Source organism: Vidua chalybeata, chromosome 3 (genome assembly GCF_026979565.1).
Source record: "Vidua chalybeata isolate OUT-0048 chromosome 3, bVidCha1 merged haplotype, whole genome shotgun sequence".
Lineage (NCBI taxonomy): Eukaryota > Metazoa > Chordata > Aves > Passeriformes > Viduidae > Vidua > Vidua chalybeata.
In genome coordinates this window covers 16,544,916-16,560,178 of record NC_071532.1, presented here as the reverse complement: position 1 = coordinate 16,560,178, position 15,263 = coordinate 16,544,916, and the positions used below count along the sequence as shown (strand labels likewise).

The 15,263-nt window shown below is 35.5% G+C and overlaps 1 protein-coding gene across 1 annotated transcript in view; it reads right to left on the bottom strand.

The window, feature by feature from the left end:
- AKT3 (AKT serine/threonine kinase 3) overlaps positions 1-15,263 on the bottom strand; it is a 150,191-nt gene that overhangs the window by 27,190 nt on the left and 107,738 nt on the right. The window contains exons 9-10 of the mRNA XM_053937280.1: positions 11,462-11,584; positions 9,608-9,736 (exon numbers count right to left, since the gene is read on the bottom strand). Coding sequence (XP_053793255.1) covers positions 9,608-9,736; positions 11,462-11,584 — 252 coding nt within the window. The remainder of the gene's footprint in view (positions 1-9,607; positions 9,737-11,461; positions 11,585-15,263) is intronic.

Genomic DNA, 15,263 nt, shown 5'->3' with positions numbered 1-15,263 from the left:
AGGCAACTTACTGGAAAAGCCATTACATTTTTGACCTATTAATGTTTCTCCTAATCCATTAGATATAGACCTTTAGATAGGACACTACAGTAACTTGTTGCTCAATCAATAATTTTGACAGAACAGATGGGAAAATATTTAAACATCTAAACAAACTGTCTGCACACCTATGTTGTGAAAGAAAACTGAGAACTTGGATACACCAATGTACTGTTAATTCAAGGGGGGAAAAACTGTTTTCAATTAACCTTACAGTTCAGGTGGAGTGTATGTTCCTTAAGCATTCCTGGTAACCCTTCACACATTTTTACTGCTATATTTGTTGGTCTGTTAACAAATATTCACCCATGTATTCTTCATCAGAAGTTAGAAAGTGTATTTGCTAGAACTATCAATTGTGGTAGCAACTACAACAATGAGAAAGTTTACAATCTAACACTAACAAACAAAGGTAATGTACACTTCTTTATAGACACAGACTTTTACCCAGATATATGAAAATCCATCCTGCAGAAGTGCATGTTCACCAAGAATTATACAATTCAGTTACTATAACAGTATCTTGGTATGAAAAGTGAAGTGTTGCTGCATCAATAGTGAAAAAACCACTTAAATTAATTCTTACTGTTTTTATTATACACAGCTGAAAAGACAAAATGTCAAGGTTACAGATACCCTGGGAAATAGACAGTTGAGATTTTCCACTGCTCTAATTTTTGCAGGTAGTTTTTCTCCATTTTGTATCTAGTTTGCACTTTTTTTTTTATTTCTGGCCCTAATGTAAACTATCTTCCTATTACATTTTTGTATTTGAGATTTTGCTCATCTCACTTAGTTTTGTGTTATGTACCCTTAAAAATATATATAGCAAACTAAATTTTTATTTGTTTGTTGGCACATGTGCTGTATCAGAAACAGCATAGTCTGGTACAAAAGTGAACTAAGCAAAGCTTCCTAGGGTAAAGAGCATGCAATAATAATTAATGCATTTAACCTCCTAGAAGAGACAGATTTCAGTAGAATTCAAAATTAAAAATAAAAAGAAAATAAAAGAAAGAAGTAGTTATGTTACTTCACATGAAAAAGAGTATACTAACAAAGGCTGTAAGAAATCAGTGGTAACACTGGAAAAAAAAAAGCCAAGAAAACAACCACACAACATTAAAAAGACGCCTCAAAAGACACCTTTCATAAAAGGGCAGCAAATAAAAGCAAAATATCATTTTAGTCTACAAAAAGATGGCACTTGTCTCTCATAACTCTATCCACTCTACCATTAGAAGAAAATCTGCAGACCTGCTCATATCTGTATTAATTATCTCTGCACTAGCAGTAGTCTTTAAAACATACACTGCCATAAGATGCAAGATGTGTAAGAAGTAATAAATAATGATAATACTATGAATATGTCTTTCTACTTGCTCTTTCTTCCTGAAATTATTTTGAATATTTACTGATGCTGAAATGCATTTGTTCAGCTTTTGTTTATGCTTCATTACTTTCAGAAAAACTAAAGGCTTTTTCTGAGATGGAAATAACATGTCTATTGATCAAATGAAAACTAATGAAAAAGTTTCAAGCAATGTTCTTGAGACAGTTTTTATAAGAATTATCATACTTACTTTTTTTTTTACCAAAAAAAATGTGTTTTATTAGACAATTGCTCTCTGCTTTAAAGTTCTGGTTTGAATACAAAAGTTTGTTTATGGGCAGTGTTGAGCTAACTTCTTTTCTAGTATTTGGTTTGTTTCATTATTTTTGCGTATTTTCATATCTTTTCCCTTGAGAAGTCTGATACTGCATGTGGACAACTGATTTTTGTCACTGGTGAGATTACCCAAATAGCAAATTTGAAAATGCAAATTCTTTTTACATTATTGGTTATCTGCTTCCAGGAGAAAATCTAATTTTTGTGCTAATTTATCTGATGTTGCAGCAATTCTTCTGTCTGTGTAACAAAGCAATGCTTTCCTACCTTCATCTAAATGCTCCCCAGGTTTTGATCTTGGTAGCAGTTATTGCCAATAAATGATGCTCTGCTCTGGATACCCTGCCTTATCTACCTTTCATCATTTTCATCTCAGGGCCCACTGGCAATACCAAACTGACAAAAGTGCTGAAATTCAAGTCACCAACATTTTTGATGACTTAGGATCGTAAGATGACAGAATGTGGGACACCAAAACATGATAAGTGATAACCAAACCAAAAAAAAGACCAAATTTGATTTTTCATGAGATCTGAGCACTTCAAGGTAAAACAACTTCTTGCATTTTCATTTCCTCACAATGTAAAAAAAAATAATCTGGGGCTTGGAACTCTAGTGTAAAGAGAAAATTCCACATTGTGAATCTCCCATAAATCAGAAGGGAAAATATTTTCAGGCGTAGATGCTATTTCTCCTCACCCCCCCTTCACTGGTCCTCACTCAGAAACAAAATGTTGCCAAATATACAACAGACAGCTGTTCAAGAGCACAAGCCAACACTAAACCACTCTTCCACAGGTGAAATAAATTCTATTGTGCTTCTGCTAAGAATCAGATTCTGCGTGAAACATCTAGGTTAACACAGAGAAAAATTTCAACTATCCTTCTGAAGCCAAAAGAAAAATCAGTCAAGCAAAACACAACAGCATAACTACACTGTTCAGGTACTGAGCAAACTAGCTATACTTTCAAGAAAATCAGAACAGGTTATCAGAACTTGAGGCTTTATGGTTTTTAAGCAGAGCATTCTGCTTCACCAGGAAACACCTCACACTGTAAGTTAAGAAAAACACCTACTTTTTCTTTTTGAAATACAAAAAGAAAAAATAATCATTTCATCAGTGTTCATAGAAGACTTGGCAATTAATATTCATCAGGTTAGATACTTTATTATTTTATGGAATAAAATCTATCTCATCATTGAAATTTTTTAAAAGAAACTTTTTTTTTAATGTAACTCAATAGATACAAATGTTGAGATTTAATTAAATTAATGCAAATGAATAAGCAAACCTTGAACCCTCATAGTAAGGCACGTCCTTAGATGGGGTCCACACAAAAGATGATTTTTTTGTTGTTGACTGGACCTTCTCTATTTACTTAGCTTTGCATTTGCTTGTATGAGAAAGAGGTAGTGCTGCCTCTTACAAATTAGCTCTGGTCCTACAGATATCCTCATTATACATGTAATTTATTTACCATTACAATAAGACAGTTAAAAGCTTTTTGTGACATAAAAGAAAAATATTATCATAACCTGCAACACTGCTAATGTATTATTATAAAGAATGACCTTTTTGACAGCATTCTTTGAGCATGGAACACAATTGATTTGAATTCATCATTTTAAAAGAAAGAAAGAGTAAAACTACCACCTTTCTAAGTCTCTGGCTGATAAAAATTAATGTTCTATCCTTGGACAAAACAACACTATACAACATACTTTGCTAAATATATATTGAACACTCATGGGTTCCATTTCTTTTAATCAGTAAAGTTTTGGATTGAGTTTTTTTCTCGGGGCAGGGGGGTGGTGGTGGGGAGGGCACTCTATTTTGTTCATTCTAACTTGGCGATCAAAGAATTTTTATTTTTACACTATTACAGAAGTGCATTTTTCTAGGTTTCCAAAACCACCTTATTCAACCTTCCCCATCTGTCACCATCTGCTTCTTTTTAGCATGTACTTTTTGTGTGATCACATAAGCATGTGAAAAATAACTAACATTCAGATGATTGTCTGCTGGTACATTTGAGGACTGGGCATAATAAAAGTGAACTGCCAAAACGTACTTAACACTTCTAATTTTGTTGGGTCTTGCATGTAAGCTACATTTGATTTTCAAACTGTTTTACAGTTGGAAAGTTGATCAGGTACTCTAACTCAACAGTAAAACTGAGACTACATAATTAGCTCAGCACTAAAAAGATTGTATTGAAAGGGAGGAACAAAACCCAGAAATATATCCACACAAGTTCACACGTCCCTCTTGACTAAGTCTGTCTGCACAATGTTGCCTGAGGCACAGGATAAGATGCTGCAAGAAGCCTACTTCTGGACAGGCACAGCCTGAGTCTTCTCTCCAAGCTACCACAGGACAAGGATAAAAGACTCTCATATTTACAAGGGTGTAAGAAATCTCATAGAAAATGCCTGGAGAAGCAAAGACACTAAGCCAAGAGTAGAAATGCATGGAAATACAATGCAATTCCTTTACTATGCAGCAGATACTGCTTCTAGGTTTAGGTGAAGAGTAATTGGAAAATGCCATCACAGCGCAAAAGCTGAATGATGGAAGTGTCTGTTTCCAGGACACTAATGCTATGACACAGCATTTCTGCTTGTAAATGCACTTCCCAATACAGTTTTCACCGGAAAAGAACAAAACAAGACTAAAGTTGGAGGAAAAAAACTTACCTCAAATCCTCTAAAAATGCATTAACCTCACTTTATGAGAATTTCATACAGAAATTTTTTCCATCTTTTTAGAGTAGCACCACTACAGGCCTATCAGGTCTTCAGCAACACCATATGAACCAGAACACCAGTATGTTTTTTATCAATGCAGACAATTTGGTAAGAGTGTCTCATTATCCTTCCTCTAAAGAAAGAGTTAACATTAAAGAAAGTGACCAAAATAAAAAGAAGCACAATAAAAACAAGACCTGCCCCTTCCCCTAGGTAAACCCTAACAACCAATCTTCCATTAGTGCTTACCAGAGGTAACAAAATACTAGTGAGAACTTGCCCTCCTAGAGCACAGTGGAAAACTGAGCTCAACATAAAGTTTCTTTTCCACCATCTCTTTTTCTCCAAGTCTTAGAGGTTCACACCTGTCTTAAAACCTTGTGAATGCATATCCATGTTGCAACACCTTAACAGCAGCTTTCCCTTAATTTATGCCATTTCCACAAATCCCTTTTCCACTAGTTCTAGAGGTGGAAAATAATGGCACATACCTATTATTTATAAAAAGTTGCATAGAACTTCAAAAGGCACATTACTTTGATGCCTCAATTATCTTCAAATTCAAATGAAATTTAACAGACAAGGAGATTAAAAGAAAATTGCATAAGTCACGACAAAAATTGTTCTGTCCTTCAGTTCCTCTGTATTCCTAACCAAACAACTCTTCAGTAAGCTTCTCTTCAGTTTAAAGTTTCTCATCAATTCCTCCTGCCATTTGTGTCTCCCTGCAACACACCTTATCAGCTCCTACTTAGAAAAGATAAACAAAATAACATAATCATCTTTAGTCAAACTCTCTTTCCTGCCCTAAATCACATTTTTCCCCGTAAAAAAAAATTCTAACCTCTAATCTGTATTTTCTCATCTATCAATCTGCCTGTGACATCATTACATTCATTTCATTCATTCCCTTTCCCTCCTATTAGCTTCCCTTACTATCCTCCTTCAGTGTACTCGAATTCTTTTCTCTACCGCATAAGAAAAGGGAAAAAGGGGGAAGAGGGAGAAAAAGGGGAAAGAAGGGGAAAAGGCTTCAGCTGCACTACACCCATGCACCTTCATTTTCTCTGTAGTAGAGTGAGCTGAAGTTTTAACATCCTCACCTTGGCTGATCTCTCTCAACTGGCCTGCCTCAGTTTACCCACAGTGTTGAGTGCTTTCATCAAGCTGTTTGCAAACAAGTGCCTTCCTGCTTTTCCCAGCACTTTAAGGAGCTCTTCTTTAACACTGGCATTGCAACTTCTACCTGCATTAAAATCCCTGTTAAGAACAATGCTTTGTCAGGATGCCTGCAAAAAAACAGAAACATCCATCTCCGTTGTTAGCCTGTCTCAGTGCATTTCAGTAGTTCCCTCTCTGCCAGCACACACAGCACTTAGCTTCAACTCGTATGAGACAAGTTATGTGGTAGATCATCATAGTCTCGCTCCAAAATATTATCAGACTGCCTTTGGCAAATGTCCTTATCCACTCCAAGCAGCTGTTAAAAGAACAAAAATAAATGTATAGCTGCACAAGTGAGAAAAATGCTTTTTCTGACTCTACTGTCAGCTTTTTGTAATCTCTATGTACCGTAACACTCTTAGAAAATTCACTTCAATTCCTGAAAACATGAAAAAGTTTGGGTTTTCTTGTTATAAGCATGCCTGCTTGCCCTTGCTGAAATTCAGTCACTGAACTTTGATGACCAGGTTCTAGATTATATCAAACCCATATCCTTCCTAAGGGGAACAGCTATAAGTAAGAAATTACGTGCAGTGTGAAGAGAGACAGCAGCTGCCCTTGATAAGAGTTCTAGCTTTCACTCCTCTGATATAAAACTCAGGGAAATAATTGATTACACATGATCTCTCTCTCACTCCCATTTTTAAAAGAACAATCACTAAAAAAAAGCTGGCCAAATAAGCATTGTATAATTGTATTGATCTTAATATCTCCCTAATCCTCATTGGTCTTACTTTAAAATAAGTTACAGGACATGCATATCTTCTGTCTAGGGGTAAAGGCTACAAATCTGCTCCTTTCTTGTTCGTTGTCACATACCCTTGAGTGACTGTAACTGCATAAACTATATAGAAATAGTTTGCTTTTTTAAATAAAATGCAACTGTTCTTATAGGAATGTATCCATCTAATCTGTACATATGAACCATTTTTATACATATTCATCCACCTAATCTGTATTTTATGCCAATGAAACATTATTGTATCCTTCCATTTTCCCTGTTATTAGAATAGACCTACACATCATTGATCATCTACATCTTTTAAGAGTCATTTGAATGACATCCATGAAGTCCCTTACAGACTTGTTCAGAGTCAAAACAACTTCTCTTCTGTTATTGGAATGATTTCAAAAGTAATTTCTGGTATTTAAAGCTTGTCTCTCCCAAGACACCAAAACTTAGTACCGCATTTGACTGCTCTCCTATAACAAAGATTGTGCACTTAGTCCTAGGAACTTGAACTGAAATATAGAGATCCAGAAACTGTTACCTCATCCAAGGAAGCATCCTTATAAATGATCAGACCCCAAAGAAATTTTACTTCTCTGCCCAAGTAGCTTCATTTCCTGAATGTTCTATTAAAGGGAGTCTGTACCTTTATTAGCAGGTCTCATCCTTGAGAGTCAACTGAAAACTATCAAAATCCAAACTGCTTTTAAAAGACTCACAGGTATATTTACAAGTCTTTTCCTCAGTTTTATTCTTTCTTTTTTAAGCAAGTGACACTGCCTGTGAAAGACATGTGGTCCTGTCCTGCCTTTGCCACTCCAAAACTGCAAAAGAAGCATTACCTAAACGGGATCATAATTCATCTTTTTCTCATTGGATCTACGAATATTTTCTGACACCACAATGATCTCTAATGTGACAGCTTACTTTGAAGAATAACAATGGAAACAGACTTTTAAAAAATAGTCTCTTTGTCCTGAAAAATGACCAAGTGAGAAATTGTAACCTATTTTATACTTTTCAAATGGGGAATATCACAGATTCTTACAGCTGAGGGAGTTATTAACTATTAACACTACACTTAAACACACACAAAAAAATTAGGCTTGTGTTAGTTCTACAGCAGATGATAAGGGTAATTTCACTATTATACAACCAAATTATTCTCAAAACACTATAAAATTTCACAAACAAAAAGTTACTTGCTCATTCTTCAATAAGTGTGACAAATGTACATCTGTACTGTTAACAAATATAAGCCCTGCTATTTGGCAGTGGCAACTATTTTCTTCCTAGAGGATGTGTTCATATCCCTACTGTATTTTATGCTTAGCACATAGTGATGCAAGATGAACACAGTTAATGCTATTTTAATTTACTTTAAATCATAGAATACTGGTGTTGGATAACAGGGCTAGGAGAGGAGAATAGAAAGGGAGTGTACCTATGGACCACTTAGCCAGAAGCCCTGCATACCCTGAACAGCTCAGTGTGTGGTGAAGGTACACATTAACTTCCATATGGGTTCCACAAATGATAAATCAGTGATGGTCCAGAATTCTATCTCCACAGATGAAAATTGACTCTAACCTGGCAAGTTCATTACAGGGTTTTTTTTGGTTTTTTTTTTTTTTTTTTCCTGTGGCACATCATCTATTTGATCTCTGCATGGACAGGGGCATTTTTCTGGACCTCCTAATTATCTACACAGTCAGTGTCAGGTCCTATACCAGAGGTTAGGCTCTATCAATGTGAGGTGAAAGAGTCTTTTCAACAGAGGGTGAGAAGGACTATTTTGATCTCAGAAACAGAAGGTCTGTGAGGAAAATGCAGCAACAGGTATTTACTGATCAAGAGTAATTCTGAAACTGCCCTGAGTAATAATTCTGTATCAATCCAGAAAGATACCTTCACCTCAGAGACTGTCATGCAAGGAGGAAAGATGCCGTCATCTGTCTTAGCTACTTCCCTCTTTTACTGTTGGAGCATCTGCAACCTAGTTTTTGCAAAAAGATGGAATAGTGAGCAGGACTCTATGCCTCAAACAATGGTGCAAAAGGCATTGAGAAAACCAAGTTTGGAACTGAAACTAGAATTACTACAGAAAAAAAAAGACAATTTTCAGGCTGGGTAGTTTCCCACGAAATGGTAGGACTGAAGGGCCTTTTAAAGCCCTTTAGGTTGACTAGAAAGTTATCTCAATATGAGGTGTGCACTATGTCAATTAGAAATCTTGAATGCTGACAAGAGTGGAAATAAGGGTTAATTCAGCATCCACAGAATCCTTAGCATTAAGGGAAAATTAGGCTGCCTTTCATATCAGTACTGGAGTTGTATTTGGCAGCCCCTGAGGAGAGGCAGAGTGACATTTCTGAGCACCACAATCAGTACTGTTGACTGAAGCCAGCAGGGCCAAAACACAATCTTGGCGGTGCTTCCCGTGCCTTTTTTCAGCAGGCACCAGTGGCAGAGCTGCCAGCACTAATAATAATGGAGAAGATCATTTGGATGACTTGAGCTTCCACAATAGATTCTCAAGTGGCCAAACCAGAGCTCCAACCAGAGTTCTTGCAAGAGGAACCAAAGCAATGTCTTGATGTCCATCTTTTTATCAACCTCTATGGAGTGTGATGCTTGGCACTCTGAGTGCCAGCTACTGGGAAAGATGGGGTAGCATCCTCTCGGATGCCACTTCTGCTCTCATGCTAGGAAACAACCAGTTTTGGTGCCCACCTCAACCAGTTCTAAGGTTGATACACTCAACTGCTTTTAGCAGAAATATCTAAAATTTCAACTCCTTGCAACAGGGGAATTCAGATAAAACCCATCAAAATCAGTACCTTCCTATTCCCCCTCGCCTCCACTAAGGCTATATAAATGCTAGTTATACAGCTCAGTTAACCAGGATCATATGTTCCAAGTGCCAGACAGATGGAAGATTATTTTTGAAGAAATCATTGGAAGATAAAAACTTTAACAGAGGAAGGCAAACATAAGAAGGAAAATGCACGTTAGAGGCCTTTTTAAACACTAAGAAGCAGAGCATTAATATATATATACAATCACCACAAAGAATAGCAGCACATTCCATTCTGGATAACAGCTATAGAGTATTAATTGGGCAGACTGTCAGTCTAAAATTAAATTGAAAAGAAACATTTTATACAGCATTATAAGAAAATATTCTAAATCATACCTCAGGTGCCAGGTATTCTGGAGTACCACAGAATGTTTTCATAGTTGCTGCGTCTGTGATTCCTTCTTTGCAAAGTCCAAAATCTGTAATTTTAATGTGTCCATCTTTATCCAACATTAGATTTTCTAACTGTGTGTTGGGGAGAAAAATATTCCCTTAGTATTTCTTAACAGGACAGATTGATGCATTACATCAATTTTGTAAAAAAAAAAAACAACAGAGTTATTCCTTGCAACAGAATGTAATTATTTTGTAATTAAAAAAAAAAAATACAGCATCTACTATATTACAACATTTAACAGTCTTTACTGCCACAAAAATTACATAATTAGTTAATATTTAAATGCAGTTTAAAATAGTAAATTTCAGGTCAATGGCTTCAGAGGTTTCCTTTGGTCTAACATGACAGCCACTGATCAAGATACCTTTTACTTTCCGTACTGTCATGAAACAGCCTGTATCCATAAATCCTTAAAATACCTCCAACTTCCAGAACCTTTTAAATAATAGACAGGATTTGGGACATGGCAGCTACTGATAAAAAAAACCCTGACGTAGATTCCTTCTTGTCTACTTGCAAAGGACACTTCTTAAATTGTGAATTTATACCTCTGTATGCTTTGCATTGCTTTTTAAATATATGATCCTTGCTTTGAAATGTGAAAGCATTCAGAATAATGGCTAATATCACTTTCCCAAAAGGTTTCAATTAGCTGTACTCAAAATACAGATAGGAATCAAGGAAAACATTCTGAACAACTTTTCTCAACAGAAAATGGTTTGGTTTTTTATTAATTATAAGGCATGTAGTGAAAATACCAATATAGAAAAATCATAGCCCTGTCATTGTAATTCTGCATAAAGCCTGAAATACAATCAAAAGTATAGATTTCCTGTTGAGTCTAAGTGTGTTTCCTTGACCAGACAATTCTATATTTTCCCAGGATTTCACAGCATTTCACATTATTACAACAGATTTTGCTAAAAACAGGTAGCCCAGTATTTTTTTTTCTATTTGCCTCCCTGAGCAGAACTTGCCTACCATTGCCTCCTTCTCCTGGGTTTCTGATTGCATGAATGAATTCCACTCCTGTGCATGTACAACAGAAAAGCACAATTTCCTGTACATGAAATTAAAGGCTTGACACAGAAAAAAAAACGGTCTCATCATGGACTTTAGAGGTTTCTCTTACACAAGTTAGAAAATGTTCCTGTTAAAAACAGAGGTTATTTTTCCATAGAACATGGTCATAGTGTGTAACAGAGTACCTGGCAACTGTATACGCTGGCAAATCTAAAACAAACTACATTCCAATAACAGGAATCTTTCCCGAGATACAAAAGACAAAATAATTTTTAAATCAATGCTGAAATAAATTCTTTTTCTGTTGAAGTATTCTGAATTCTTTTAAATGCTCCCAATGCAAACAGAAACACCTGGCTGCTGAGATAAAAATAATGCAGTCACATTGTCCCAATTCACTACCTCCCTTGTTTGGGGACAACAAGGGATTGAGAATTTTATTTGAGATTTGTACTGAAATCTAAGTTAAGTTATGAGTAACAGGACAGGGGGTGGGAGGATGAGGATCAGAAGTTTAAATCTCCTTCAAGTGTTGCTACTATGGTATCCTGTTTCATTTTATATTCAAATTAAAGTCAGGGAATGTACCCATCTAGAGATTACTATATCAAACAACTTCCTCCAGCACACACAGAACTTAAAACTGAACACAGATTTTTTTTTTTCCCCATGAACTCTGAACAGTGCGACTTTATAATTACTTTGTGTTTTTCCCCATAGTCTCTGCAAAAACAAAAATTTGATTACTTTTTTTCCTTTCTTTTTTTTACCTTGAGATCACGATACACAATCTTCCCAGAATGCAGATAGTCCAGGGCAGAGACAATTTCTGCACCATAGAAGCGTGTGCGGTCCTCTGAGAACACCCGCTCTCTCGACAAATGGAAAAACAGCTGCAGGGTAAACAGCAGGGACAGGATTGTAATAATTACTGATTTAGTGGGGGAAATTAACACAAACATAAAACACCTCTCATCACCATATTGTGATGATAGATAGTGTACTCTCAGTGGACACTCAGCACTCTTAGACAGCAGCTGGCTTATCTTTTCCAGGTTTCCAAAGGGAGAAAGCGAGCTGTTAAATCAGCGTTTTAATCAATATACCAATCTTGTTTAAGGCATTCTGCTTGCTACTCATTTAACCTTCAGTTACCAGAGGAAAAAAAAAAAAGTACGCAACAGCATCATTTTGTACTTCTCCCTCTGCTACTTCCTCAGATTTTTGCTTTAAGCCACCGAGAAATATCAGTAAAATGTACAGATTTTGGTTCTGCCTCATTTTTTACAGTCTTTTAGTAACTTTTCTTTGAACTGAAAAAGGTCTAGTTCTTCAATAGACGTGGACTGAGCGGGGAACTGGCATTTTACAAGCAATACATTCATACTGCTAGCAGTAGTAGTCACTAGAAAAAGCAAATCAACAATGATTAGGGCTTATAAAAACAAATCTGCGTATTTAGAGTATTTCTTTGCTACAATGTAAACATTGGTTTGGGTGTTTTGTCTCCTCTTTAATACTTTTGAAGTAACAGCACTTTGCAGGCACTTCAAAGTCTTTCAGCAAAAAATAACAGTCATGTATTGCCAGTAATTTCAGCTGCAATGAAAAAGTGTAAGATAAATCTCTGTAAGGTTGTCAGTATCTTAATGGATAAAACATCAGCCTCAGAACCTGGAACAACATCTAGAAAAGCACATTTTAGCTATTCAATTCAAATGTTTTCTAAAGTGGTGAGTATTAATTACTGTTTAAAGCAAGTTTGGGTAATTCCTCAAGCAAAGATTAGTGAGTATATTTCTGTATTCTCCTTAAGACCAGATCGGCCATGTTACAATGTTTTTGGCTTCACCACAGGAGCTAACAATCAACAAAACAGAAATAAAAAATGTTGTAATTTATAAATTAAACACGGACAGTGAAATCCGCAACAGCTATGCATGCAGGCTTGGCTTTTCTTTTTTCAATGTTTAAAGTTTCAAGTAGATGGGAACTGTGAAATGACAAGGTAGGTTAAAATTTACCCAAAAGCTAATCAATAAAACAAAAGCCAATGATGTGCTTGATCTGTCTTTATTATATCCTACTTTATGCCTTTAGAAAATCTACACAAGGCATAGAACAGTGTAGGAATTACTGCAGCTATTTTCAGTGGGTGGGCTTCTGGATGTGGCACCTGGGGATAGGGTTTAGGGGTGATTATGGTGGTGCTTGGTTGATGGTTGGACTAAATAATCTTCAAGGTTGCTTCAAACCTTGATAATTCTGTGACTTTTCAAAACATAATTAAAAAGTCACTGCTATGAACTAGAAGTCAACTTCTTTCCTGAGAATTGTAATTCATAATAGGTGTATCACTTTTGTCTTAGCCTAAACAAAATTCTCAGTAAACTGAGCCTTTTGGCAGCATATATCTGTATAAGCAAAGATTGCACAGAATACAGAAACAGCACTATGATTTCAAGAAAATATTTAAAATTTTGTTCATTGTATCTGGATTCCCCTTTCAACTACTCTTCCAGTGCTCAAGACACCCTGTATAAAAAAGGCAAACCTGCATGACAAGGAGGATCTTTATTTTGCAGGTTTGTCTGTTGCTCCTGTTGCTCACCTGTTTAGGCACCAATTCTGGTGGGACAGGAGCCCCCTCTGTAGTGATTTGCTCTCTGTACTGATGGCTGCCCAGTGGTCAGTGCAATCACAAAACCCATACACACTAAGCAACCAAGTCTGACTTCATGAAATGCCTCATGCATTACCAAACTGGGAAAAGAACAAGTACATCTCCCAGTTTGTGTGGTACTTTCCACATATTTCTGTAGTATTAAAATAGGAAACAAATACTGCAAAGTAGAATTTCATTCACATAAAGCAAAATACAAAATTTACATAATTGATGCCTTTATATCTATTTCGTGGTCTCATAAATAAGCTAGTGCTACTCACTTTTAAGAGTGTTTTTATGTTTTGATGGATTAAAAGTAATTAAAAATATGGGTCAGTACACTCTGAAAATTTGTAACTTCCAGTTAGCCCTAGAGTTCATATCTATTCCAAAGGACTGCAATTCCAAAGGACTGCAATTTTCTGTTTGAAAGAGACTAATCCAGTAGCTGAACAGCAGCCTTAGAAAATTTAAAACTTCAGGATACTTGTCACCAACATTTTTGTTTTAGTTTCCATTTAAAGTGCTCCAAATCTGAATCTAAAAGTTGATAGCCTGACAAATTAACATACAAAAAAATTTACTTTCTTTAGTGTTTATTTCCAACAAGATTATTGATATTAATTAAAAACACCAACTTCAAAGTAAAATGACCAGCTAGAAACAACTAACAGCAGTTGTGTTTGTCGAAGAAACTGTGAGCTTCTGAGTCAGCTTATTTTAATGTATATGTGACACCACAGTCACTCTTCTTCACATTATTATAGCACCTAACAGAGCTGTCACCAAACCACACTTGCTAGTTTTGAATGAAGAATGTACATTTTGATTTAAAATGCACATTAAAAGCATATTCATACACTCAGATATATGCTAAAGATATTAAGAAGATTCTAAAATTATAATATTCTAAAATATAATAAAATTATACAGGAGGATTACAGCATAATTTTCAGCTAATTAATTAGTTGGTTCACTATTTCAGAATAATTCTGCCACTGTGTTCTATTTACAATTGTCAGAACAGGAAGATTATATTTATTAAGTCAAAGAAGGAAAAGAAGAAATGTGATGGAAAATTAAAAAAGGGTTTCCAACATTTTCACTATTTATTGACTTACAGTTATTAAATATGTGCTGTAAAATCACTGGAATTGCAATAGAAATAGCTTTGGCACAAAGAAAGCCATTTTGCACATAACATTTTTGATGGCATACACGAGGGTGCTATTGTTACAGTGACGACTGGAGCTACAAATTTCCTGGTATGCCTTTAAAAACTGAACAACAATGCTGTCATGGGGTTTTTCCTAATAAAAAAATTTAATGGAAAAATTTAAACAAAGATCAAACACAGAAGTATATTCAGCTGCAAATCCAAGCATGCCAAATATATAAAAGACACAACCTTGTATCAATTGATACATTAAAGTTGTACACACACTACTGACCTACTTAGCTTGTTGTAAGTTGAATGTCTGGCTCTTGGTGTTGTGTACTGGGCTTGCTCAGCTCTGCATTTTATATTTGTTGATTTTGCAAAGCACTTGCAGTAGCAACCTTGAAATTTCAAATTATTTATTTATTGTTTCAGACTTTGTACTACTTCTTGGCACATTCTATACCCAAAGAAATATAGCACCATTATCATGGACTATCATAATTTAAGGCTAAGAAACATTCTCTTGTTTACTTATTTTTTGTGAAGTAGGTTGTAAATCCTCTTTTTCTTTTTTTTTCTAGACGGTAATAGCACTTGTTCAATTACAACAAGCCATTTAGTTCTCTCCTGCCTAATGAATTGAAGAAAGAGCTGTGCAACAAAAATGTCAAGATGAACAGAGATTCAGAATTCTTATGTAGAGAACCATCTGAACAAATTTTAGGGTCTAATTTTATTATACATA